This window comes from Hypanus sabinus, chromosome 28 (genome assembly GCF_030144855.1).
Source record: "Hypanus sabinus isolate sHypSab1 chromosome 28, sHypSab1.hap1, whole genome shotgun sequence".
Lineage (NCBI taxonomy): Eukaryota > Metazoa > Chordata > Chondrichthyes > Myliobatiformes > Dasyatidae > Hypanus > Hypanus sabinus.
The window spans coordinates 10,241,819-10,268,648 of NC_082733.1; the positions used below are offsets into that span (position 1 = coordinate 10,241,819).

A 26,830-nucleotide genomic window follows, 5' to 3' on the forward strand; every position below is an offset into this window, starting at 1 on the left:
TGGAGAGGATCACCATATACTTTTATTTTTTTTAAAAAAGCACCAAAATACTCTTTCACTATACACATTGCCCATTTCATCAAATCATAAAATCTTAGTTTCTAACTTTTCCTATGTTTTCCTTAACCTTCATTTAATTTCACTTCGCTTCTAGCCCCTTTACTTTTTCTTACCTCTTCCTTCCCTTTCTTCCCTCTTTTTTAATAGATCTTCCCTTCTTCTCTTTTTGTTTTCTTCCCCTTTTCCCTCTTCCCATTACAGGTTGTGGACTGAAGGATGAGTAAACATACAACATTTCACACATCCTTTCTCCATACCTTACTATATTTTAAAATCAAATTAACAAAATTATAAAAGTAAAAAAAACATACACCTTAACCTAAAATACAATTTACAATATAGTTATAATGATGAGTAGCTATTAGTTTGCTGAAAGGTGACCACTATTTGAGAATTTCCGGGGGTGGGGGAGGTAATCCTTTAATTCGTATTACTTGCTGTATACTGGTTTTAATCAGTTTCTTCTTACAGATGGGTTGGTATGAGGAAGATGTCTATATTAATCTTTAACAACTGCATTTGGTTAGATCAGTCTATCATTGTGGCTGGAATCATGGCCTTTGGGATGCAGCAAAATGTTGATGCCTACAAAATAACACTCAACTGCAATAACTTTGGACACTTGAGTGGGAAATTCTTTGCCATATCATTCCAAGCATTATCCAATGAAACAGTGAAAAACAGCGAACTCTGGAAAGCTGAAATATAAAATATTCAGCAAGGACTAAGCATTTGTGGAGAAAAAAAATAATATTTTAGGCTGATGAGCTGATAAGTTCTGTTGAAAGGCTGCTGATCTGAAATATTAGCTCTATTGTTCTCTATTGGTTCTGGTTGACCTGCTGACTTAAAAAAAACATTTTCATGTAAAATGCAAAGAATTTCCACAAACCCATTAAACATCAGTTTTCCAGTTAACTTATTAACTTTAGTATTATTGAGTCCTAAAGGCTAAGGATGTAAATGCAGTAAAGTTAACAATTTAAAAATTCTCCAGCCAAATACCCTCCCCCCAACCCCCAAATCACTCCTAAAAAAAGTTTGAATTTGAAAGCTGTGCAAGAGAGGAAATTTGAGCAAGTTCCATTAAAGCATTAATTAGCTACTACTTTTGAAATTCCAGCATGTAATGAAGATCGAGAACTTACTTAGGTGGTGCATTAACCCAGTGATAAGTATGTAGAAACTGAAGGTAAATCTCAAACCAAGTGTATTTTTTGTAAAGCAAAAGAAATGTCAAAGATATTTAATCCTAACTTAGATGCAGGATGAAGCTGCAAAAAGCTTAGAAAGAGGCTGCATAAATTTCAAAAATCAGAAATAAGAAATGTAATGAATTGTCAGTGTCTTGCCAATTTTGGTCATTACCAATCTTGAGGCTTAGCAAGAAAAAACATCGCCTACAATTTCATTTGCCATATAATTTCAAGGACCTAATCTTTATGAACTTCGTTGAGAAAAATCACAAAATAAGAGGACTGTTGTCTTAATATTGTCCTCTGCCCAGTTCTTCCTCATAATGCAATGTTGAATGTGTTCCTGAATTCTGGTTACTTTTCTTTTGCTGTTTTTCCCCCCCAGTCTGACTGGGGTACTTTGGCGAAGATTGGATCTGTGGCCTGCAGTTGGCTAGTAGCAGTGAACAGAAATAAACTGAATTCTTCTGGATTCCTGGTTTGATGCTGAATGACTGAAATATAGTTTTTGATTTTGTGTTTTACTTTTTGTATTTTTGCTCAATTTTGTTGTTGTTTGCATAATTTGTTATATGTTTTTGTGCCTGTGGGAGTTTGATGTTTTTTTTCTTTGAACAGGTACCATGGTTCTTTGTTACATGTCTGCCTGCAGGAAGAGTTGTATTCTATGTACATACTTCTGATAAAAATTGTACTTTGAATCTTTGTTGAATTGGTTGAGAACTTTCTTTGAGACTGAATTGCTCATTTTTAATATTCTTGTATCTTATACTCAAACCTCTGGCAGGTCTGTTCTGCATTACCTTCTGATATCCGAAGACACTAAACCATGCTTTCATATGTAAAGCATTTAACCAGTGGTAAATCCTGATAATTAAAAAATACAATTCTGATAGGAATATTGCCAACAAGGTCAGCATTTACTCTCAACCTGGTGTTAATTTTCTTAAGTCACACAGTCACTTAACCTATTAAAAACATTCCGCAAATTTATTTTCCCTGTAACCTATTCTCCCTTTCTCTGTAACCTGTTCTCCCTATATTCCCATCAATCTTACCTGTTACCTTCCTAAAGGGGAAATTTTATAGCAGTCAATTAGGCCCACTAAATTAACCCACTCAGCTTTGGCATCTGGGAAGAAACCAAACCAATAGAAATCACAGACAGCATTGGAAGGCAGGATTGGCGTGATGGTAGGGATCACACCTTGTGGTTCTGCCCTAGAAGCACAGGTGAACGGATGACACAAGAGATTGCAGATTCAGGAATCTGGAGCAAAAGCAACACAGAGGAATTCCTGGAGTCAGGCAGCATTTGCCAAGATAAATTTTTATTGTCCATTTCCTGACCTGCAGAATTCCTCCAGCAGCTTGTTTTTTGTTTTAAATCCAGATGAACTGCATAGCATGCATTATGCAGCTGGTAGAAGCTACAAGAGTACGGTCAATTCTAGTTAATTGTGACACATCAGGCTGACCCAATTAGCCAAAGTTGCATGGAAATAGTTAAAGAGGTATATAAAAGAAACAGAGTAACAAATGATGTATTTAAATGAAATACAGAACAAATTAGAACACTACCAATAGTGCTACAGTACTATAATACCATATTAATTCCTAATAAGATACTGAAGGAATTCATCCAGTGTACACCATGAACAAAATTCAGGCAGATACCTACTGCAAGTAATCGACTGCCTTCATACAATGCTACCCGATGACTGCCTCCTCTTAATCTTCATTTTCATTATAACATTTGTTACGTACCCATGACACGTGACAGTGGTGTACTTGTCACGTGACTGGTGTTGAAGCTATATTGGACTTGAGGTAATGGTCTTGTGATGGTGGAGTGATGTCATTTTCCCGCCAGTACAGGTCATGTGACCGTTTTTTTTTAAAAAACAGGGTATAAAAGGAGGACCCATCCCTGTGAGGAGGGGCAGTTTGTGGCTGGATTTGCCATGTTGACTTCATGCCATTGCATGATTTAATGTTATGACGCAGTTTAGTTGAAAGTTGAAGTTTTATCTAATGCCTAAAGTTTAAAAGGTCATTGCCAGCAGTTTCTTTATAATACTGCTTGTTGAGAATCAGTGGAGAGTGAAGATCTGAGTTCGGGAGTTAAAAGATCGAGGAGAATCGGTTTCGACAGTGAAACAGGTTCAACCTTGTTTGATCCTCATTCGGATGGAATAAGTTGACTGTGCTCGTGTTAATCCCTGTGAATAGCAGAAAGGATTGAGTACAGTGTTGTAAAGGAAAGGTCAGTGCCTTTAAGCCGTAACATTTCATCTTCGTAAAATTCTTCGTGGGAAAAGTAGTTCGACTGGGAATTGCAACAACACGACTTGAAAGAGAATTTAAATCGTCTTAAAAAGTCTCTCCCTTAAATGGACTGTAAGCATTTTGAACTTTTGCAATACTACTTTGAAGAACTGTTTTCGCAACATCGCTTTAAGAACTGTTTAAGCTGCTGCACAGCAGCTGATTTCCGGTTACGCGAGTGGTTTGTTTACTTTTGGGGGTTTGTTTTTCAGTGTTTAATAAACGTGTTATTTGTTATAAAAACCCCTGCCTCACTCATATTTATTGTTGCTTGAATCCGTAACACATTCATGATGATTGTTGATACCTTCAAATTCTTCATAGTTCCTAACTTATTGAAGCAGTGAAATAGTTTCATTTTCACTCTTGGCCATTTCTGGCATCTCTAAGCTTGAATGCTTGAAATCACAGTTAGCAAAATAGTTCAGAATGGTCTAACTGGTTATTTCTCGCCAACTATCGGTGACAAAAGTCACTGTTTTTTGAACACAAACACATGCAACAAATCCTGTTTGAAAACTATTCACTCTAAGCACGGCGCAGCATCTAAAAACCTTGCAAATGTGCGTGACTGATGCTACTTAGAACCCATTCCGCAAGTCTTCTGCCCAATTAAGCGGCATAGTGTCCAAAATAAAAGGGAATCCTTGCATTTTTCTTGATTAGTTTTTGTTCTGTAAGAGTTGCCTCAAATAAGTGGTTGCTTTGAATAATCGATGGCCAAATTAAATGGAATCCACTGCATTCAATCAGAAGTGTCAGTACACCTGCAGATCCTCTTGCCGTTTAACAAGATCATGGCTGATTTGATTGCCACTTTAACACCTTGTCCCCAACTACTCACACATCCTCTTACCCTTTTCATTATCATGGGAAGTATGAGTAATAACTTTCTACCTCTGTACACAAAGCTCCAGATGTGACCTTTCAAAATCCTAAATGAAGCATAAACTCTTATTTTTGTATTCATTGAAACAAACAGCGAGAATGTTACTTCTCTAGATCACTTGCAACACCCGACACTAGCCTTTAGCAAACCATGCACCAAAATAACCAAATCTCTACTTCACAGGTTTGCAATCTCTCATTTTGCTAAGAACTCCTCTTTCCTGATGATTTCACGTCCTCTTATTATATTCCATTTACTAAATTTTTGCCCATGCACTTCACCCATTCTTTCTTTTGTAGCCTTTTATTCACGACTTATTTTCATGCCTATTTTAGCATCATCAGAAAATTTATCAACCATACAATCATTGCTTCCATTCAAATCATTTATACAAATACAAGTTGAGGCCTGGCCCCTATCAGTTCCCATTGTTCACCACTCAATTTTTTTAAACTGGAAAATGGCCTAAAAAAAGCTATTCTCTGTTTAGACAGCCAATCTACCAAAACTATTAAGGAAAATAGGTAGGTTAGGTAGCGAGAAGCTTTTCTTCATAGCAGAGGCCTCTAAAACCAGAAGTGACAGGTTTCGGATAACGGGTATGAGATTTAAGGTTGATCTAAAGAACTTTTTCCACCCAGTAAGTTGCTAGAATCTGGAATGCACTGGCTAAATTTTAGTATTACCTAGAAAAGCATATGAATTGTCATGGCAAAGAAGGCCACAGATCAAGACTAGGTAAAAGAGATTAGTACAAAGAGCAGCCTTATGGCTGTGTGACTCTAATTACATGCCATACATTCTCCCTATGCTATGTGGCTTGATTTTCACAATGACATTACGGGTTATTTCAGGAAATCTGAGTATAACACCTTTTTAATCCACAGCATGTTACTTTTAAAAAGAGCTCCAATAATTTGATCCATCGCGATTTCCCTTTTACAGAACCATATTGTCTTTGCTTGAATTATTAAGCTTATAATTATTAAGCTACATGAAGCAAACTCAACCTTTGTTTCCAACTTTCCTCTTGCTTTTTTTGATTCAAGGAATTACATTTGCTATTTTCCAATCATTTCCAACACTTTGTTCTGTATCTCTTACTGATTATAATTTTCCTAACATCCTTCTTCTCCAGTTCCCACTTCTAACTAGTTTTACAATGTCACTTGTACTTTGTGTCTCTGGGTGACGCTGACCTGGACAGACACTACTTCTGTATCCCGGCAAACACTCCTGATGTTATGCTATTATGCTGTTGATGCCTGCCTTATCACTGATGGAGACAATATGCAGAAGAAAACCGAGAATATTACCTGGTCAGGTAAATGAAAGCCACATAAATGACAAGATTCCAACCAACAGCTACCTCCGGGATGTTGGTGGTAGAGGAGACAACAATGGTAATATGACTGAGTGTCATGGAAAGAAGATAGTTCTCTTTTATTGGTAGTACTGGTAGGATTCCTGTAGGGTCCAACACTCGTGTGCCAATATTACGTTAGTCACCGGAGCATGCCTGAATGTTGCAGCTATGGATTACTTCATTACCTAAAGAACTCACCACACAATCACATCACAGCTAAGTTCTATTCTTTACAAGAAAATATATCATTGATAAAACACTGAAAACAATGTAGGATCAGATTACTAATAAGAAAACTCCTGCTGCCCTATCCTGGAGCAGAGAGATGTTATATACTACTCAATATCGGTAACATCATAAATATACAATATTAAGCTCACCTTGAAATTTAACATGACAAGAGATGGAGTCAGAGACGAAACAGCCAGTCTTATGACAGAGGCCAAGGGCAATAATTTTGATTCCTTCCGCCACAAGGTCAGAAGAGTGAGCACTACCAATTACGATGTAAACACTCAAAAGTCTCTTCCTCCAACTTGTTGCTCAATTGCCCAGCAGCATTCATGACAAAACTGGGCACTGATCTGATCACTGATTGAGGGAATTGGCTGTATGTAAGTGGACACTAAAGGTATTTTCATATCTATAAAGAATAAAGGAAGGGCGAGAATGGACATTGGACTGCTGGAAAATAATGAAGAGCTAGCAATGGGGACGACAAAGAAATGGGGAACAAACTTAAGTATTCTGCATTAGCTTTGTTATGCATATGGTGGGGATGCTTCCTATAGCAGTGGAGTCTAGGACCAGAGGGCACTGCCTCAGGGGAAAAAAAAAGGGTGGCTCTTTAAAACAGAGATGAGGAGAAATTTCTTTAGGCAAAAGGTGTGAATCTGTGCAGTTCATTGCCACAAAGGGAGAAGGCAGGAGAATGGGGTTGAGAGGGATTATAAAATCAGAGATGATGGAATGGCAGAGCAGACTCAATGAGGCCTAATTCTACTCTCATGTCCAAGGCATTATGGAATTGATAGACTCTGTTGAATACATGTTGCCACTACTGAAATGACTGTAGAACTGTACAGGTTCAGTGAAGATTCCACATGGTCAAGTAGGCCAAGTGGTCCCTCAAGTCTAAAGCTGCAGCCTGCTTGAGAAGTGGTTACCTGAATTTATACTTCATTTGTATTAAAACTCAGTGCTTCACTGGGACATTTCATAGGGAACTCTGAATCAATCATATTTCTCTTCACGCAACACACAGGGTCTTGGCCCGAAATATCAGCTGTACTTTTCCATAGATGCTGCCTGGCCTGCTGAGTTCCTCCAGCATTTTGTGTATGTTGCTTGGATTTCCAAAATCTGCTGATTTTCTCTTGTTTAATATTTCTCTTCATATTAGTTCTTTGAAGTCAAGGACGCCTTATTTCCATTGCAATTTTGAGCACTGGAAGATGCATGTGCATGAACACTTTAAACATGGGTTGACATTTGCAAAGGAGTTACAGGTCCAGGGGCCAAAGGGAATGAAATACAGTAAGACAGAAGACAAGGCTCAAGCAGAATTAGCTTAGCCATTTACTGACTACACACGCATGCTCAGAGACAACCTTACCCATAGCCTCTTCCTCAAACTCCGCTGCAGCATCATCTGCTGCCCCGTTCTGGCCCCTCACCTGTTTGTCATACTGCCTCTTTTTCACCCTTGGCTCTCCTCAGTGTCATGCTCCTTCGTTTCATCCCTTCCCCTCTCAACTTCTCAGCTTTATTCCCTGTTCCTTACAAACTGTCCTTATCTCATACTCCAACTGTTGTCCATCTGCTCTCTCCCAGACAGCTGGACAGCTGTCACTAACGTTCTTTAGAAACATCCCCTTTTGCTGACAGCGAACACCTCATAGCCCTTAGCCACATTGATCAAAGCCTGATTTCTCACATCCTAGCCAGAAAATGTCAGGAGAACTACCTATATAGCACTTCCTCACAACATCACAGACTCCTACTGCTCTGCAGATAGCTTGGTGAGATCCTGTGCCAGTCAGCATAGAAAATAACATCTAGCACCATATGTACATTAGACCGACCAAGTTCATTAAGCATTAAGAACGTTCATTAAGAACATCAGCTAGGTCACATTTTTCCCCTCCAATTTATTTTTCATTCTTATTCAAGAATTATCACATTAGGATTGGACTCTTATTATTCTAGTTTTCTAGTTTATTAACAATGTAAAGACTGCCCTATTGCAACAGATTTGGAGAGTTCAAATATCTCAGAATTCATAACAGGGTAATTTGACTGTTCCCTTTCCTACTATTAGTTCAGTGGCAAAAAAACATCTTCGACCAATTAAATAGTAGAGAAATCTACAGAAGTACTATGTATAAAATAATCTAGCTGCTTAGTTATTGTAAAAACACACTACAAAATCTTCAATGCACATGAGTGAACAGCTGTGAATGTAGAACCCTGGTAAGCACTGGCAAACAGAAGGACCTTGGAATACACAAAGGATCTTTGAAGGCAGCAGCATAGGTAGTTAAGGCATTTGGGATATTTGCCTGGCTGGTCCACAGGAAAGGAAGAACAGGACGTTATGATACAACAATACAAAACATTAATTAAGTCACAGCTGGAGCACAGTACAGAAAAAGCATGAATGCACAGTTGAAGGTGCAGAGATTGACCAGGACATCACATGTGATGGAACTTAGAGACTGGTCAGGCACAGGTGAAGGTGCAGAGGAGATTGACCAGGACATCACATGTGATGGAACTTACACTGGTCAGGCACAGGTGAAGGTGCAGAGGAGATTGACCAGGACATCACATGTGATGGAACTTACACTGGTCAGGCTGGGTTTGTTTTCCTTAGAGCGGAGGAGGCTGGTGGGGATCTGACAGATGCACAAAATTTTGAGGGGCATGGATTAGGTAAATAATAGGAAACCTCTCATCATAGCAGAGGTTTCTAAACCTAGAGGAAATAGGTTTAAGGTTAGGGACAAGATGTTTAGAGAGCCATAAGGAAGAATTTTTCCCATAGTGGGTGGTTGGAATCTGAATCAGACCATCTGAGGTAGAGATGGATGCAAACGTGCTAATATATTTAAAGGGATTAGAAGTATTTAGATGAGCATCATGGCTTAGAAAGCTATGGGCTAAAGCTATAGGATTAGTATGATGGTCAGTATGGATATGGTGAGATGAAAGGCCAGTTCAGCGATGTATAGCTTAGAACTGAACATGCTTTTCACATATTAAATTCAAAGAATATATTGCCTTCCTTCAGTTCTCAGGAATGAGTTACACTTATCAGCATGCCAAAGGAAGTGGTAGAGAGAGGTACAACTAAAACACTTACATTTTTTGATAAGTACGTTTAAAGGTTTAGACTCTAAACCCATTCCTTTCTTATGCCATTCACCAACACCAGTAAGCAAGGGCTCCATGGACCTCAGGTTGGGAACACCGGGTTTAGAGGGATGTGAGTCAAACATTGGCAAATGGAACTGGTTTAGATAAGCATCTTAGTTGGTATGGGTGAATTGGGCCAAAGAGCTTGTTTCTGCGATGTATCTATAACTTACATAATGTATGTGTAGAATCTATAGAATAGTATGGATATTGTGTTGCTTCGTTTTCTACTGAGGGCAACTGTTGCTTTAGAGCAAGTTAGTTAACCAAAAAAAATCATTTATCTCAGTACCCAGCTCAATGACTATAGCCTTGTCCTTCAAATGCACATCTATCTACAATGTTATAAAATGCGGCAAGTGTCTTCCACCAGCCTTTCATGTACTGCATTCCAGATACCCACTATTCTTAGCTTTCCCCACCCAATGTTCCCTAGTCATGAAGATCTTTAACAACAAAATCTGTGTCAACAGCTTAAGAGTTTCATAAGTCACGAAGCACAGAAATAGGAACTTCGTCCCATCACATCCAGGACAACCATCAATTATTCATCTACAAAATCACATTTGTCAGCAGCTGAGTCCTGGCAATTCAAGAGCGCATTTATATACTGGTATGTGGCGCTTGATGTCCATGATACGTTCTGTGAAATCGGACGTTACGTGATTTTGACGTTGTGCAAACACCATATTATATACTTTGCCTTTTGCTGCTACTATCACCAGGAGTGGTTTTGCTGCGTTTGGAAGCCATGATGCACTTTAAGGTAATATTTTCAAAAGAAAATTAAATAGAGAGATAACGCTACTACACTCAAAAGATGCTTGATACACGGGATTGGTTACGTCTGCTATGTCACGTTCTCCGATTGGGACACTGGACGTATATGCAATCGGACATTGTCCACATGGACTTAAATGTTACAAGTGTATCTGCTTCCACTACCAACTCAAGTAGTGCTTTCCAGATTCCAATCAACTTATGGGTAAATAAAGTTATCTGATTGCTTTATAGAATTTATGAGAATTAAGTACAGTAACAAGGGGAGTTGAGACAAAAGATAAACTATGACCATGTCAAGTGCAGATTAGTAGAACAATAAGGCCCACACCTACTCATCTCTTTCAAGTTCAATGTTATTCAACCAAACAGCTAAATGAAACATTGCTCCTCTAGGACCGAAGTATGAAACACAGTACATATAGTCACACACAGCACAGTTATGATCTGGCACATGGAGTCCCAAAACAACATCAGCACAAATTCCTGAGTGGCTTGGCCTGGCATAAAGTGTGAGGTGTATGCTCATGTTAGATGGTGTAATGTCACTGGCACTATTATAATAGAATAGCAGTAGTACAAATATGTGCAACAGCAGCAATAAAAGATGAAAAGTGACCAGTGCAGGATGAGAGTGTGCTTGTGTAGAGGAGTGGGGGGAGGGGAAGATCAGGGAATTCAAACAGGGTGTTCTGTGTGCTGGGGGGGGAGGGGCAGCAGGGTGTTAAGTAGTCTAACAGCCTGAGGGAGGGGAACTGTTACCCAGCTTGAGTTTTGGTTCTTATGCTGTGGTGCCTTCTGCCTGCTGGCAGGTCAAAGAGATTGTGAGAAGGATAGGAGGGGCCACTGACAATGCTGGAGGCACTGCATGTGCACCATTTCTGATACATGTCCTGAATTTGGAGTGGCGAGGAGAAAGAGACCCCAGTGATGTTTTCAGCAGTCCTCACAATCCATTGCAGGGTCTCGTGATCTGATGCATTGCGATTTCCATACCAGAGGGTGATGCAGCTGCTGAAGACACTCTTGATGCTGCTCCAGTAGAATGCAGTAAGAATGTGAGGTGTGGAGTTGTACTTGCCTCAGTCTCTCCAGGAAGTGGTGCTTCCTGTAGCCCCTTGGCTAAAAACGGTGTGTTCAGGGACCGGGTGAGATGGTCAGTAATGTGAACGCCAAGAAATTTGGTGCTCCTGCCTCTGTCCGCTTAGAAGCCATTGATGTGCAGTAAGGAGTGGTCAGCCTGCACCTTCCTGGAGTCCACAATCATCTCTTTAGTTTTATCCATAATGAGACTCAGATAATTGTGTTTACACAAATCCATAAGTTCCTCTACCACCTCCCTCTATACCATTCCACTGTTGTTGATGAGGCCAAGCAGTGTTGCATCATCAGCAAACTTAATGATGTAGTTAAAACTGAACTTGGCAGTACAGTAGCACATTAACAATGTGATCAACAGCAGGCTTAGCATGCAGCTCTGTGGGATACCGGTGCTCAATGTATTGAAGCCAAAGACGCTGCTGTGAAGACGGACTGTGGTCTCTTTGTCAGGAAGTAGAATATCTAGTTACAGAGGGAAATATTGAGAACCAACACGGACAGTTTTCCCACCAGCTTCTTGGGAATGATTGTAATGAGTTCACATGATTTTCAAACTCAGATTCTACTGAGCAATTTATCTGGATCTTGTTTTAACATGAAATTTATTTTCAGCTTACTGCAGTATGCCACACAGTTAAAGAAAATTCATTTAAAGAGGCATTAAAGAAGTATGTTGGGATGGAAGAAATAAATTTGAATTTGACTTACAGATAAACTGCTCCCCCCCCAAAAGATTTATGAATACTCTTTGAGCCTTATTATGATTAAGGCAATAGCTCTTGAAACAGAAACCCAAAATCACATGCCAATGTGCACTTTAAATAATATCCTTAACTTAATAAAAATGACTGAAGCCACATTAATAAGAGAATAGACACACAGCAGCAATGGAAAAATTGGTATAAATGAGCACTGAGGAGAGGAGAACAAGAATATCTAATCATTAAGTAGAAACCAGACATCTTGCTTAAAGAACACACTTAAAGTATTGTGCATAGTTTTGATCCTTTTAGCTTAAAGAAATATTGTCACAGAAGGAGCAGAGTGAAGAGTCACTAATCTGGCTCCAAGCTGGAACATTTTGTTATTCAAGGAGAAATTAAGTGAACAAATGAGACCTTAAAACTTACTACCCCCCCCCCCCATATGGGGTAATTCAATAAATGCAGGAGGATACCCCTGGCAGAGAAGCCTAGGCTTTTTTGGACTAATAAGTTTTACCACACAATGTTTTGTAATTCTCTACCTTCAGAACAGGCTGGGGAGGCTCTCCAACTTCAATCAAAACACAATGATAAATAGCTGGATGTTAAGAGAGTGAAGGGATATGGGAAAAGTACTGGAAAATGGTAATAGAGGTAACATTCTGCTTTGATGAATGACTCAAAAGGCTGGCTGTCCTACTCCCATCTGCTCCAATTTCTGAAGTACTTAATTTTTTGTAAAACACAGCTAAAAGAGTAATAGTTTCAATAATGCAGGAAGTATTTATGCTAAGAGATAAAGTATTTTGCCATGTTAAATAAAAGGCATGGAGACATTGATCTCCATAACTGAATAGAGAACTATTGATGTTTGTTTTGTTCGAGATTACAAGAAATTAACTGAATCATCAGAAACCGAAGTAAACATACCCCACTTTGTGACATGTTGATTATTTCTCTGCTAACATTCAAACTGATTTCATAAAATTGATAAAGCATTTGCTAATTATGAATACTTATTAATTACTAAATAATCAGTTTTTACATTTTTGATTTGCTCTTGACCAAAACAGTGGCTAAAATTACACATTCACTCCCCACTACTAAATTATCTTTATTACCTAGAATGGCCAGATGTAGAAGAAGAGAATGATGATGATAATTCTGAGGGGTTTCCTTCTGTGCATTGAACAGGATACACATCTGTTAAACTGCTCAAGTTGGCAGATCCTATAAGAGAACAGTTGTGAATAAATTATACATGGAATTGTGAAAGATGGCTAATATAGTGTTTCTAGCATCTAATTAGTTATGGTCAAAAGATTTCAATGTCAGTGAGCAGTGAAGTCAGAAGGTGTGAGATCCTCAATACTTTGAGAAGCTAAGCCAGACTTCAGGTCAATAACTCTCATTAGATGAAGTGTTAAATTACAATTGTTGGGTTTTCACATTGATTCCAAGGCTCTATCCATATTGAGAAGGCAAACATTAATGAAGAGCCTTGGATCTGGAATGTTTACTGTTCTCTCTCTCTCTCTCTCCCCGCCCCCCCCCCCCCCACAGATGCTGCCTGATTTATTGAGCATTTCCAGATTTCCAGTATTTTCTGGCTTTATACAATAATTCTCCTGAGCTTACTGGCACCAATCATTTATCTCTCAGTTAACATCACTAAACAAAGACATCTGGCTAGTGGCAAGATACTGTAAATGCAGAAACCAGAAAAAGAAACAGAAACTGCTATAAATATGAGTCAGGTGGCATCTGCAGAAGAAAGCATTTCTGGTTGATAATCTTTCATCAACCTAACCGCCTTCATCTATAAAGTACCTTCCGAATATGGTGACTAAAACAGTAGTACTCTTGGTGTAGTTTCACTAGTGTGTGGCCAGTTGCCACAAGCGTTCTATTATAAATTGCTGCAACTGGACACTAGATGTCTATTTCACGTACTAGTCATCCTGAATTACTTTGTACTGCAGCTACTGGCAGTCTCTCTCCGTTTAAATAACATTTTTTAATCAATCTTCCATCCAAATTGATCATGACATATCCAGCATTTTCCTCCAGTTGCCCATTCATTTAACCTTTCTGTAAGCTTTTTGTATAACCCTCTTGCTGTCCCACCTACTTCTGTACAATCCACACATTTGGCTGTAGCCAGCTGGTGGCGCAGCAGCATCAGCACCAGACTTCAGAAGCGAAGGCTCCCAAGTTCAAGCCCAGTCGGCCCCCCCACACCCCACAAGGCACGCTTTCCATCTGTGCCAGGTTGAGCACCAAGCTAGTCACTCGGCCTCATAAAAAACAAGGGTTGAGTCAGAAATGTTCATACCTGGACCCGGTTAATCTGAAAAGACCAATCCTGACACTATGTGCCAGGCAAGAATGGCTGACTGTCTGGTGTAACAAGCTATGAATGAACACGTTTGGCTATGATATTTGTTCACTGCTTTCAATCACTGAAGTTAATTATAATAATACCAATCCCTTTGTAATCTAATGGTCACAGGTTGTCAACCTGAAAACGGCCTTTATATCTCTACTCCTTCTTACCCACTAGTCAACTAATCTTCCATCCATACTATCATTTAGCACTGAGGGCTCATTTCTTGCAAAGTTTGGTGTCTTGTTGAACACTGTATTACATCCAGATGAATTATATCTATTGTTTCCCTTTTATCTGCTTCCTTAAGAATTTTTCTCCTAGTTGAGATATGTTTTAAGCAATTATTAGCCTAGTTAAAAGGATTTTGTAAGCCAACAATTGAGGATTTGTCTCTAAAACTATGTATTTTAAAATCAGTTGCTATAAATCTACGATGACTGGATCACACGGATTAAGATTAATCTGCTCCATCTTTTATTCCAGTGAAAGTCAAATGGAACTTGGTGGAATTGGTCACAAATTCTTTCCTTAGAAAGCAAAAGAGGGGGAAATAGGGAACCAAAGTTATTTTCATAAACTAATTCCTCAATAGTGGTTAAATCAATATGTCAAGATTTGCATGTTGGTCAGCTGTTGCTCTGGCAAGAAGCCCAAAAAGTTGTATCCAATAAATCTTCAAACTGGATGGATCCCCAGCCAATATAACTTTTACAATTTTAATGTCTTTAAATGATAATATATTGCCAATTAAAATTGAAAGGGTTATAAATATTAATATGTACAGGGTAGATTTCAAAATAAATTGACATGCGTGAAAAGCTAGAAATGAGAGTGGAAGGAAGATGGAAATTCAATCATTATCTCAATCATTTTACATACTTGGGATCACATCACTGCCCCATAAATGAGCAGAGTTTCCAAGGTATTCTAACTTGATGAAGACCTTTGCCAATAAAAATGCTGAACATTGATATTAAAGATAAGTTATCTATAGCGAGTCAAAAGGAAATCGATATTTTGCTGAATTTATTCATTTAACTATTGCATATTTTAGGCACTAGTACACAATATTATCTTTTAATTTCTATGTTAAAGCTTAATCTTCTGGGTGCTTTCCTCCGTGCAATGATGAAACTCAAGTTTCTCTGCTTTTCTGGTGCATGTAATTCAAGTTAGAGGGAGAAGTCGTCTGATTATCCACATCTATTGTAATGTGTGCTATCCTTTCATCTCTACTCACCATCCAGGAACCAGAACAGTACTTCCATCTGAAATGTCAATTTATTTTCATTTATTCCAATCTAGTGTATTTTATTTAGCGTTCAGAATGATAGCACTATACTACAGAATCCAAATGCAGATAAGGCCACTGCTTTGAGAGCACCCGAGTTCAGTTGGCAAGACCAAGCCTAAGCCTGAATTTCTGGTCGTCTGCCATCTTAATTCCCCATCCCACTCATACTCAGACATGTCTCTCTGTAGCCTGCAGGACTGCTACAAAAAGACCCAATGAAAGCTTTAGAACAATCTTTCATCTTTTATCTTGGTATGACGCAACTTTCGCTAGTCAAATTCTTGAAATTTAGGTAGCACACTCTTTCTAAATCAGAACTAGCCCTTCATGCCTATATTATGTTTTTTTCTCTATTGATGTAGTCTGGCCTGCTGGACATGTTCACAGCCTTGTTATTAAGAAACACATTACAGAGAAAAGGGAGCTTAATGAGTGTGTAGCTGCCATACTAAGTCATCGGGTGTCACCCTATGAGATGTTCCCAAAAGATGAAATATGTCATAACATCAAAAACTGACAAACTTCTACAGATGCACGGCGGGGTGAGTATACTGACTGGTTGCATCATGGCCTGGTATGGAAACACCAATGCCTTAGAATAGAAAAGCCAACAAAATGTAGTGGATACAGCCCAGCCCATCACTAGTAAAGCCCTCCACACCACCGATAAGCAGCACTGTCGCAGGAAAGCAACATCTGTCAGGGACCCTTCATGTTCTCTTCCTGCTTCTGCCTTCAGGATGAAGGCAAAGGAGCCTTAAGTGCCACACCATCAGGTTCAGGAACAGTTATTACCCTTCAACCATCATGCTCCTGAACCTCAGTGGATTACCTCACTCACCCCAACAATGACCTGATTCTACAACCTATGGACTCACTTTCAAGATTCTATGACTCATGCTGTCAATATTATTTTTTTTTGTATCCATTTCCACAATGTCATCTTTTGCACATTAGTCATTTGTCTGTCTTTGATTGTTTCTTTGTTTTGCAATAAAATGTATCTCTGGCTAGTAAATAGTGACACATGTACTTTGATAATAAATTTACTATCAACTTTGATAATTCTACAATCCCTTTCCATATCTTCCTTGCTATAAAAACTATTTGGACCTTTCCTTTTGCAATTCTGTCTATACGTCATGGACTGAAGTGATTATGGGTTTCCTCCCAGATTCTGTCTGAACGCTGAGCATAGTTTTTCTTTCAGATTTCCAGCAACTGTAGTTTCCTTTTACATTTTCATTAATTGTGCACCATATTGATTTCCTTTTTCAATAAAGTATTTCAAAAGCTTACGACTAGACCGATACTTTGAATGTGTGGGAGATGGTTAGTTGAATGCTCTGGGGTTTAAGAATACAGAGAGGTGACTTAATTTGAACATTAAAGATTTGACGGGTATTGAATTGAAGATGTGAAGAATATGCTTCCTGCTCTGGTACAACCGAGGGGTCACCAATTTTGGAAAGAAAATAGGAAACTTTTTTTCTTCTTAGAGGATCATGTACACATCTTTGGAACTATTTTACTCAAAAAACAGTAAAAGTAGCCTTTGATTATTTTTATGACAGAGACAGACAGCTTCTTGATAGGCAAAGAAGTAGAAGGTTATTTGGGTGTAGGGGACAACACAATCTTGAAGTTATAAGCATCTTAGCTGTAGCCTTATTGAATGGGGGGAGGCGAAATATCAGGCTCAAGAGCCAACTTCTATTTTCAATTTGTGTTCATTCAGATTTGGGGTCCAGAGACAGAATGGGCTCAGGGTATCCAAAAAGATGCTGCAATAAACAAAAATAATAACAACACTGCTTCCACAACTCAGGAAATGAAGACAACGGAAGTGGACAGTGTACCTTATTCTTCAAGGAGAAACAGAAATAAACCACCAGAACAATAGCCACTCTCAGTGGAACCCTGCAGATTAATTTTACTAACTGAAGATTTGTAGAAGATGAGAGTTACTTGCATTCACATTCAATAGTGAAAAAATTGATATGGTAATACTTATCCATTCTTTCTGCCCTTTAGCCAAAATTGAAACGTGAAGAACTTGCCATAAATGACATTATACAATCATTTGAAGGCAGTGCAGTCACTAGCTATTTACATTACTATGTGCAGATGAAATCCTTTCCCATTTCTGCGAATAAAACCTTATTTTCATGGAGGCAACTATGGAGTGTTACTCCACTAACAGTTGAGCTAGGGTAATACTGTTCACATCAGGAACCTTAGCTGAATTCCTTAAGAAATGGGGTTACTCAATTTCCTGAGGATGTAATTTCCTGCACTGTTAACTGTTATCCTGACAGCTGCCAGTGAACTTCAGTTACAAAGCTTTGGAATAAACTTAATCTGATATTCAAAGATTAAGCAGCAGCTACGATATACAAGCAACAGACACAAAATGCTGGTGGAATGCAGGAGGCCTGGCAGCATCTATAGGAAGAAGTACAGTCGACATTTCGGGCCGAGACCCTTCATCAGGACTAACTGAAAGTAGAGACAGTCTCTCTTACTATCTCTTCTTTCAGTTAGTCCTGATGAAGGGTCTCGGCCCGAAACATCAACTGTACTTCCTCCTATAGATGCTGCCTGGCCTGTTGTGTTCCACCAGCATTTTGTGTTTGTTGCTTGAATTTCCAGCATCTGCAGATTTCCTCGTGGCTGCAATATACAAGTATAGTTTTACAATGTATCAGCAATCTTTGTGTTTAAAATATCTCAAAAGTAGGTATACAATTAAATAGAGTTAGTGCAAAAGTCTGATTCACAATCTACCACCTCTTTGAGTGACTAAATGCTCTGTGATGGACGGTTCTTTTCCATGCCCACCTCTGACCTTCCCAGAACTTATATTCAGCAACATGGAACAAAACTACAAGAATGATTAAGATTAATATCAAAACATTATAGGACTTTATATTAATAGAGAATTCCTTAATGCTAATGCGAACTCATAACTATGATAGCTGGTAGCACCAATATCTTATGGAAAATGATTGGTGATTTGGGATAATGTAGCATTGGAATAACTGTACATAGACGAATCTATGTTAAAGCACTGCAAACTATATGGATATACAAAAGTTTTGGCAAGGTATATACTGAACTTATATTCTATTAAAGCAAAACTAAATGCTTATCAGCAGAATCCAGTTATAGCGAGAAAACAGTAATTTCATTAAAGATGCAAATAAAAATACGCAAAATTAAAATACTTGATTTAAAAAACCAAATTGAAAAAATATTAAGTAGAGGAAAAAAATCAGATAAAAGCACATTGGAAGATATCTTGCGATTCAAATTTTAGGCAAACCTCTTGGTATTTGGAAATCAGAGCACCCATATGCCCGTTGATTTGTGGCAACACCTTAGGAGGTACTTTTGAATCTTGAATGTACAGTAATGAAAATAACAAAAAACAACAAAGTAAAATAATTGGTGTAGATTGATTAGAAAATAGAATGAATTGTTTTTTTTTAAATAGCAAGGTATTTACCAGGACTGATTCTGCCATTATTATTTTGCCTCTGAAGAAAATCCTTATAGCAAACAGAACACATGCCATTCGTTCGTGGGTTCCCATAAAATCCACAGCCAGTGGTGCACAGCATAGGCACTTGAGTCTGGTTGGTTTCTTGAGCCATGTTCCTCCAAAACACCTTTTAAAAAAAAGTTTTAAAAAATGTTAAGAATCATTGTCACTAAGATACAACAGTGAAAAAACTCACTGCTGTTGTAGGTTGTACTGACATCACTACAAGTAGAAAAGTTTAAAAAAGAAAATTAAAAACAAGTTACAGTGTTTGTTGAATGTACCTTAGCAATATACAGGTACTATTTCCCACCTTTTCCCAAAGTCTTAACTGTACCAGAATAACATGCTGTCTACTGCGATCCTCTACAGCATACGGCTGTAAAGAATTCTTTGTGGAAAAACACTAGGGGCTAAAAGAAAGGGGAGGGGACATTGGAAGATATTAAAAGCAAACTATTCTCCACTTGACTACCTCAGGGAGTAGCTGATGCCAGAGACAGCAATATTGATTTTATACATTAACTTATGACACAGAAGTCAACTGTAAAATTGGAAGCAATCAGCCAATTCAATGTTGCACACAAGCAGCTAATTGATGGGCTTTAGCAATTTATAATCAGCAAACTGAACAAAACTTCCAAATGCATTTGCAGAGTAATTTGACAGTGTCTTGTCTCAACTTCTACCGATTTTTAATCAATGCTCCATAGTGAGCAACCTATCTGGATGCATCACAACTTGGTATGATGACTGCAACATCCGCGACCACAAGAAACTAGAGAACTGTGCTAATAGCACTTTACAGAAACCAGCCTTTCATCCATGGACTCTCTATACTTCTTGCTGCCTCCGTAAGGCCGCCAGCAATAATCAAAGACCTTACCTACCCCGAACATTCTCTCTTCTCCCTTCTTGCATCAGGAAATAGATAAAAACGTGAAAAGCAAATACCACCATACTTAAGGACCATTTTTACCTTGCTGTTATACAACTGTTGAATGGTTCACTAGGATGATAAGAGGGGCTCTTGATCTCATAACCCACCTTGTTATGGTCCTGCATCTTATTGTTTACCACTTTCTCCATAGCTGTTACACTTTATTCTGCATCTGTATTTGCCTTACCTTGCACTACTTCAATTCACTGTGTGATGAACTGATCTATAGAAACAATATGCAAGACAAGCCTCAGCATATATTACAATAAAAAAAATCAAATCAACAGAACAAGCAAAGTGAAGCCTAGGAGTACATAACACTTGACTGCTTTACTTCCTTCACAATTACTTAATTTTTTGTAAATGTATATGCAACATACATTTAGCTATATTGAAAGAATGTAGGCAAGACATCTCTCCTAAGATTATAGAAACAATATTTTGACTTGACTTGACCATAGGTATACAAATGGATAGTTAATTATTTCTGTTAATTCTAGTAAACAGACCATCTCCATCAGAGATAGAGAACCATTGACCTTTTCTTGCCATCAGCTTAAGATATTCTAAGCAAATGGGCTCAAATAAAATGACATTGAAATTGAATTCTTGCATTTTAAACTTTTACTACTTCTTTAAAACATACACTTACTAGTACTTTGCAAAATAACACAATGCAAGATTGTACAGAAAACAAACTTCAAGAGAGTTCACTGGGAATGCTATTTACAAAGCTCAGATATCCAGAAATATGAAAGCTTTGTGGAGCCAAAGACCTTGTGGAATTATATACACTGTCAGATAGTTTACTCTACCTGCATTTCAAGTTTTGGTTTGCCCTCATTTGCTGAACTGCAAGTTATTAATAGTGCCATGAGAGCACAGAACTTGTTTATTACTAGATAGACTACTGAACCCAGCATTTCAATGTTCACTCTTAGCAGAATTCCAGTGTGATGTCTCTCCCTACTCATCTCCCTTTTAGTTTTAAAACATTCTTAGTCGCCCATCAAGCTTCCCTTACTGTTTTGATACTCCATTACATTAAAAGGCAACTTATAGCAGCCAATACACCCAACTTTGAGAGATGGAAGGAAAATTAGAAAATATTGAAAATGTAGAAAACCTACAGCACAATACAGGCCCTTCGGCCCACAAAGCTGTGCCAAACATGTCTTTATCTTAGAACTACCTTGGCTCACCCATAGCCCTCTATTTTTGAAGGTGAATTACTGAGGTGCAAAAGTGAAAGAAAGACCAAGCAGAAGAATGACCAGATTTAAACGGTTTGCTTTCTGGCTTAGGGAGTTTGAATAGTATTACATTAACAATTACTAACATTGTATTAACAATTACATTAGCTCATGGTTTTGAATTAAATGTGCAAATTCAAAGTTTAACCTGAGCTACTGATCCCATGAAATTAACAATGCAGTGATGTTAATTAACCATCTTCAAATGAGTTGCTATTTACTGGGAATTCTTTCCTTGTCATAGCATACTGGCTGATTTATACATTAATTTTAAAAAGCCATCATTAAAATTTGTTATAATTTTGCTAGCGACATGTGGACACTATTGATAAGTCATTACAGATAAAAAAATTTAAACAAAAAACTGATCAGCTTAACTATTAAATTTATCTGAATTTTGGGAATTTCAACCCAAAGTTGTTCAACAGTGAAATCAATTGAAATGTAACTACTTAGCTACTCATGGGAGAAATAGAGTCTACAGACACTATTTCATTTGTGAAACTCAAACTACTAAAATGGAGATCTACAGCAATAAATAAATGCAACCAGTTTTATAGCCATTCTTATATTCAAACAGAATCATAAGGCAACTACGGGTTAATGTCTTAAGTCTTAACTGAAAGCATCAAATTAAAGCTACGTGTTTCTGGAACATTTATAGAACTTAAAAATTTTCTATTATATAATTTAAAAGTCCAACATAAAACTAACAAAATTAAAAGTAGACATTTGGCCCAACTGTTCTGCTGTATATGAGGCAATTTCCCCAATTTGTTGACCATTACTCCTACTGATTAAGATATTTTTTCAGTTCCTTTCTCCTACATGTGCTTATTCTCTCGGTAAAGAAATTCTCCTGTGACCTGTATCAGTGAACCATTATATTTTTGGCGCCAGGTTTCCTCTACAGGTTTGTTTTATGCAGATTCCTCAACATACATTTCACTAAAGGGCATTCCCCAGATCATAGTGAATGCAGGATGAGTACTGTTATTGTGGATGGTTTGGTACAACTGGACCTGTAATTTTAATTAAGTGATTTGCATATTGAAGCAGCACAGGAATCTGAAAGCTACATTTCTATTACAATTATTGCATTTTCAATTTTCTAATTATTGTTCACTGCTTTTTAAAATCACAACAAATTGCCTAGTAAAAGATCAATGTCTGTATTATACAAAATGCTTATTATTTTCATGATCTGAAATCTAGCCTAATCAAACAATTAGATGGACAGCTGAGAAATCAGAAGCAAGTTTAATACCACTGGTATGTTGTAAATATGTTGTTTAGCAATACACTGTAATATATAATAAAAGCTATAAATTAAAATATTATATAATTAAATTAAATCACTGCAAAGAGAGAACAAAAAAATTTGAGGTAGTGTACATGGGCTCATTGTCCATTTAGCAATCATTGTCCATTTAGGTGGTGGGGGAAAAGCTGTTCCTAGAATGTTCAGTGTGTGTCTTCGGGCTCCTGTACCTCCTCTTGATTGCAGCAGTGAGAAGAGGATGTGTCCTGGGTGATGGGGTTCCTTAATGATGGATGCCACTATTTTGAGGCAGTGCCTTTTGAAGATGTCATCGATGCTGGGGAGGCAAGTGCCCATGATGGAGCTGAGCTTGCAATTATCGGTAGCTTTTTCTGATCCTGTGCAGTGGCCCCTTCCATACCAGTTAGAATCTGCAGAAATTTGTGAATCTTTGGTGGCATATAAAATCTCCTAATGAAATATAGCCATTGTTGTGTCTTTTTTGTAATTACATCACTATGTCAGGCCCAAGATAGATCTTCAGAGATGTTGACACCCAGTAACTTGAAACTGCTCATCTTTTCCACTGCTGATCCCTTAATGAGGACTGGTGTGTTCCTGAACTCCCCCTTCCTGAAGTCCACATTACTGACGTTGAGTGCAAGGTCACTGTTGTGTCACCACTCAAACAGCTGATCTATCTCTCTCCTGTTCACCTCCTCATCACCATCTGAAATTCTGCCGACAAAGGTGTGTCACTGGCAACTTTACAGATGTCATTTGAGGTATGCTTGGCCAGAGTCAGATTGTAGAGAGAGTAGAGCAGTGGGCTGAGCATGCATCCTTGAGGTACACCAGTATTGATACTCAGCAAGGAGATGTTATATCTCATCTGAACTGACTGTGATCTCCCAATGTGGAAGTCAAGGATCCTGTTGCAGATGGAGATACAGAGGCTCAGGTTTCAGAGCTTGTTGATTTGTACAAGCTCAGGTTTCAGAGCTTGTTGAGGGTATGATGGTGTTGAACGCTGATCTGTAATCAATAAACAGCAGTCTTATGTAGGTCAGTTAATTATTACTACAATGTTAAGTGCATTTGCATCACATGAACTGAGAAAACTAGTTGAATCTCTTGTACTTATTTCAGCATAAGGAACATCCTTGGCAAAACTCATCCAATGTATCAGTGAATAAAAGGGTGAACTTGTGTTGAGTTGCAAATATTCCATTATTCAAAACACAAGCAAATTTCACTCAAACCACTTAAGTACATTCAATCAGAGTGGTAGCCGTGGAATCTGGAGGGATGGGAGAGTGTAGGGAAGAGAAGTCACATTTACACTCATTAGCTGTACTTCAAATTTGCCCTGCTTTTCTATCGTTAAAACAAAATGAAAAAATACTTTGCTCACCACTCTTAACTATGCAGAGAAATTTAAATTTTTTTTAAAGACAGCTGAGTAGCCCAGTCACATTAGCTAGTCTGGTCGTTTTGATAGATTTAGTTTCAAACTAAGAATAGCTAATGTGAAGGCCTTTCTTAACTCTCATGCTGCCATCTAGGTTGCCAGAAAAGCATCTCATTCAAAAGGAACAAAGATAAAGTTTACAGTTAAAATTCCTTAGATCAAATATATACTCAGTAGCTACTTTATTATGTACACTTGTTCGCTAATGCAAATATCTAATCTATCAATCATGTGGCAGAAACTCAATGCATAAAAGCATGCAAACATGGTCAAGAGATTCAGTTATTGCACAGACCAAACTTCAGAATGGGGAAGAAATGTGATCCAAGTGCCTTTGACCAATTACAAGTGCCAGATGGGGTGACCTGAGTATCTCAGAAACTGCTTATTTCCTGGGATCAGAGGAGAATGGCCAGGCTGATTCAAGCTGACAGGAAGGTGACAGTAACTTATTTAACCATGCATTACTACAGTGGCGTGCAGAAGAGCATCTCTGAATGCACAACACCTTGATCCTTGAAGTGAATGGGCTACAGCAGCAGAAGACCATACTGGGTTTCATTCCTGTACCTTATAAAGTAGCCAATGAGTGTATATACTGCAGTTATTTGCAAAATATTAATTTTTCCTTCAAATCCAGTTTAACTATAACATTACAAAATTACCTTTAGTTTAAAATAGCTTAAAAGAACATCAGTGCATCTTATTTCATGTAAAAATAAGCCTGGATAAGATATTGAGAACAATTCAGCAATGCCACAAATTTCAAACTCAAGATTATTACCTCTTAAAAATACATTGTTCCCTAATTAAAGATGATAGTAAAAGAGACTTCAAACAAAATAGTTGGATATAATGCCCATGGAAAAAAGTTAATGTGTCTCAATTGCCATTTTAAACTTCCAGTTTAAGATGACACTTCTGAAGAAGTGTGACAGCTTACCGGTAATTTGAAAGCTAAGGAATTTGATTTAAAACATTATGAATAAACTCTTAAGGTGAATTGCAGGTGTATTTGAGAGATGTGGCCTGCTGGTGTGCTGCGAATTGGACACACAATGTGTTGAAGCTGTGCTGTTTGAAATGTATGATTCAGAGGGGAGAAGACAGGACAGAGGAGTTCTGATGCTTGTCCAACTAACCCAGGTGAGAGGTAGATCGCTCTGAATGACGAGCCCATCTGGAGAGGTCGAAAACTGCTTCTTTAATAGCAAAAATCCAGGTCCAAAGTGAATTGCTGGCCGGCGTTTTCTAGACCTGGAGCAATTTGCCACGACAAGGTACAGGTCCTAATGCAAAGTACAATCTGCTGTTTCGGCAATCTAAATGCTGGTCCATACAGACTGGAAGGGCAAGGTGTGACTGCAACACTTTGGGTGCCGAACCAATTTGGACAGGTTGAGAACAATTTCTTCTGCAGTGAGATCTAGGCCCAGATTGATTCGCCACAGTGAGACTTGGGTCCTAGTGCGAGGTACAATCTGCTGTTTGAATAATTTAAATGCTGGCCCAGATACACTGGAGGCTCCTCTCTCCACGAAGCTAAGGCTCAATTTGGCTCAGAGTGCTGTTGTTGGCGCTTGCTTCTGTTGTTTGCATGATTTGTTTGTTTTTCTTCTCCACTTCTGTGTGCATTGGGGACGGGTCTTTATTTTTTTAAATTGGGTTCTTTTGGGTCCCTTGCTTTGTGACTGCCTGTAAGCAAACAAATCTCAAGGTTGTATAATTTATATATTTTTGATAATATATGCACACTGAATACTTCATACCTTCCAAGCTACAATATACAAACTGATCTTAAAATGATAATTTACAAATAAAAAAATAGGCCTATGCAAATTACCTACATTAAAGATAAGGTGCTATTTGAACTTACTGTGGACAGCACTGGAGTAAGGTAGGAGGCTGAAGACAGATTGGAAGTAGATCTTGGGACTAATGTGGCAGAAGAATGGATGCTCAGATTTTCTCAGGAACAAGTAGAAGTGTTCTGCAAAGTCACCCAGTCTTTGGCTTCTCCAGTGTAGAGGGGAGCACACTGAAAGTACAGAATACAAGACATTAAATGAGAAGAGTAAATAAATTGGTACCTTCCCTGGAATGGTGCGGAGATTGTGGAAAGGAAGTGGTAAAAGAGCAGGTGTTATGTCTCCTGTATCTACTTGGGAAAATGCCCCAAGAAGGGGAATAGCTGATGGAGATGGAAAAGCTGACCAGGAAATTAAAGAGGGGACAATTCCATTTGAATGTTCAGAGTGGAAGGAAGGAGAGGAAGTGTCTGATGATGGAATCCTACTTAAAGTATCTAAAACTATGATGATCCTTTGAACATAGATGCTGGAGGGGTAGGTGAGGATGGGGGAGGGTAGGAGACCCTTTCTTTGTTCTGCTTCCGAGGAGGAAGTAATGTCAGTCTGTTTGAATACAACTTAAGATTACATTTCAGTCAAGTATCTAACATCACAAAGTACTCACATACAATTAAGCCTGTTTGTAATGTGATATTTACTGCTGGTATACTTAATTCATTTAACGTCAGCCATTAAATACTATGCTAAAGAAACCTATTTAAATCAAGCTTGTCACCAGCTAAAAACAAAGCAATAGCATATTGTTAAATATATACAAAGAAATAAGAGAAAGTTAGTTTACTGAAGGTAGTTCAGAACAAACTTTAAAATAACTTGGAGCTCTAGAAATTCATTCTCAAACTGGAAACCCGCTCATCTTCTACCAACCAACTGAGTTTAAAAAAAAATTGCAGCATATACCTCAATTTCTTGATTTTTGCATTATCTGCACTCCTGACTGGATGTAGTTATCACCCTCCCCCAGGT

General features: G+C 38.2%; 1 protein-coding gene across 3 annotated transcripts in view; it reads right to left on the reverse strand.

Moving 5' to 3' along the window:
* zfand6 (zinc finger, AN1-type domain 6) overlaps positions 1 to 26,830 on the reverse strand; it is a 64,212-nt gene that overhangs the window by 13,286 nt on the left and 24,096 nt on the right. Inside the window, exons 2-6 of one of the 3 annotated variants that reach the window (XM_059952597.1) lie at positions 25,870 to 26,031; positions 25,136 to 25,688; positions 19,033 to 19,195; positions 12,963 to 13,071; positions 174 to 269 (exon numbers count right to left, since the gene is read on the reverse strand). In XM_059952597.1, the coding sequence (XP_059808580.1) occupies positions 174 to 269; positions 12,963 to 13,071; positions 19,033 to 19,180 (353 nt within the window). In that variant the 5' untranslated portion in view covers positions 19,181 to 19,195; positions 25,136 to 25,688; positions 25,870 to 26,031. The remainder of the gene's footprint in view (positions 1 to 173; positions 270 to 12,962; positions 13,072 to 19,032; positions 19,196 to 25,135; positions 25,689 to 25,869; positions 26,032 to 26,830) is intronic. The other 2 variants (XM_059952596.1, XM_059952598.1) reach the window with 2 other exon arrangements.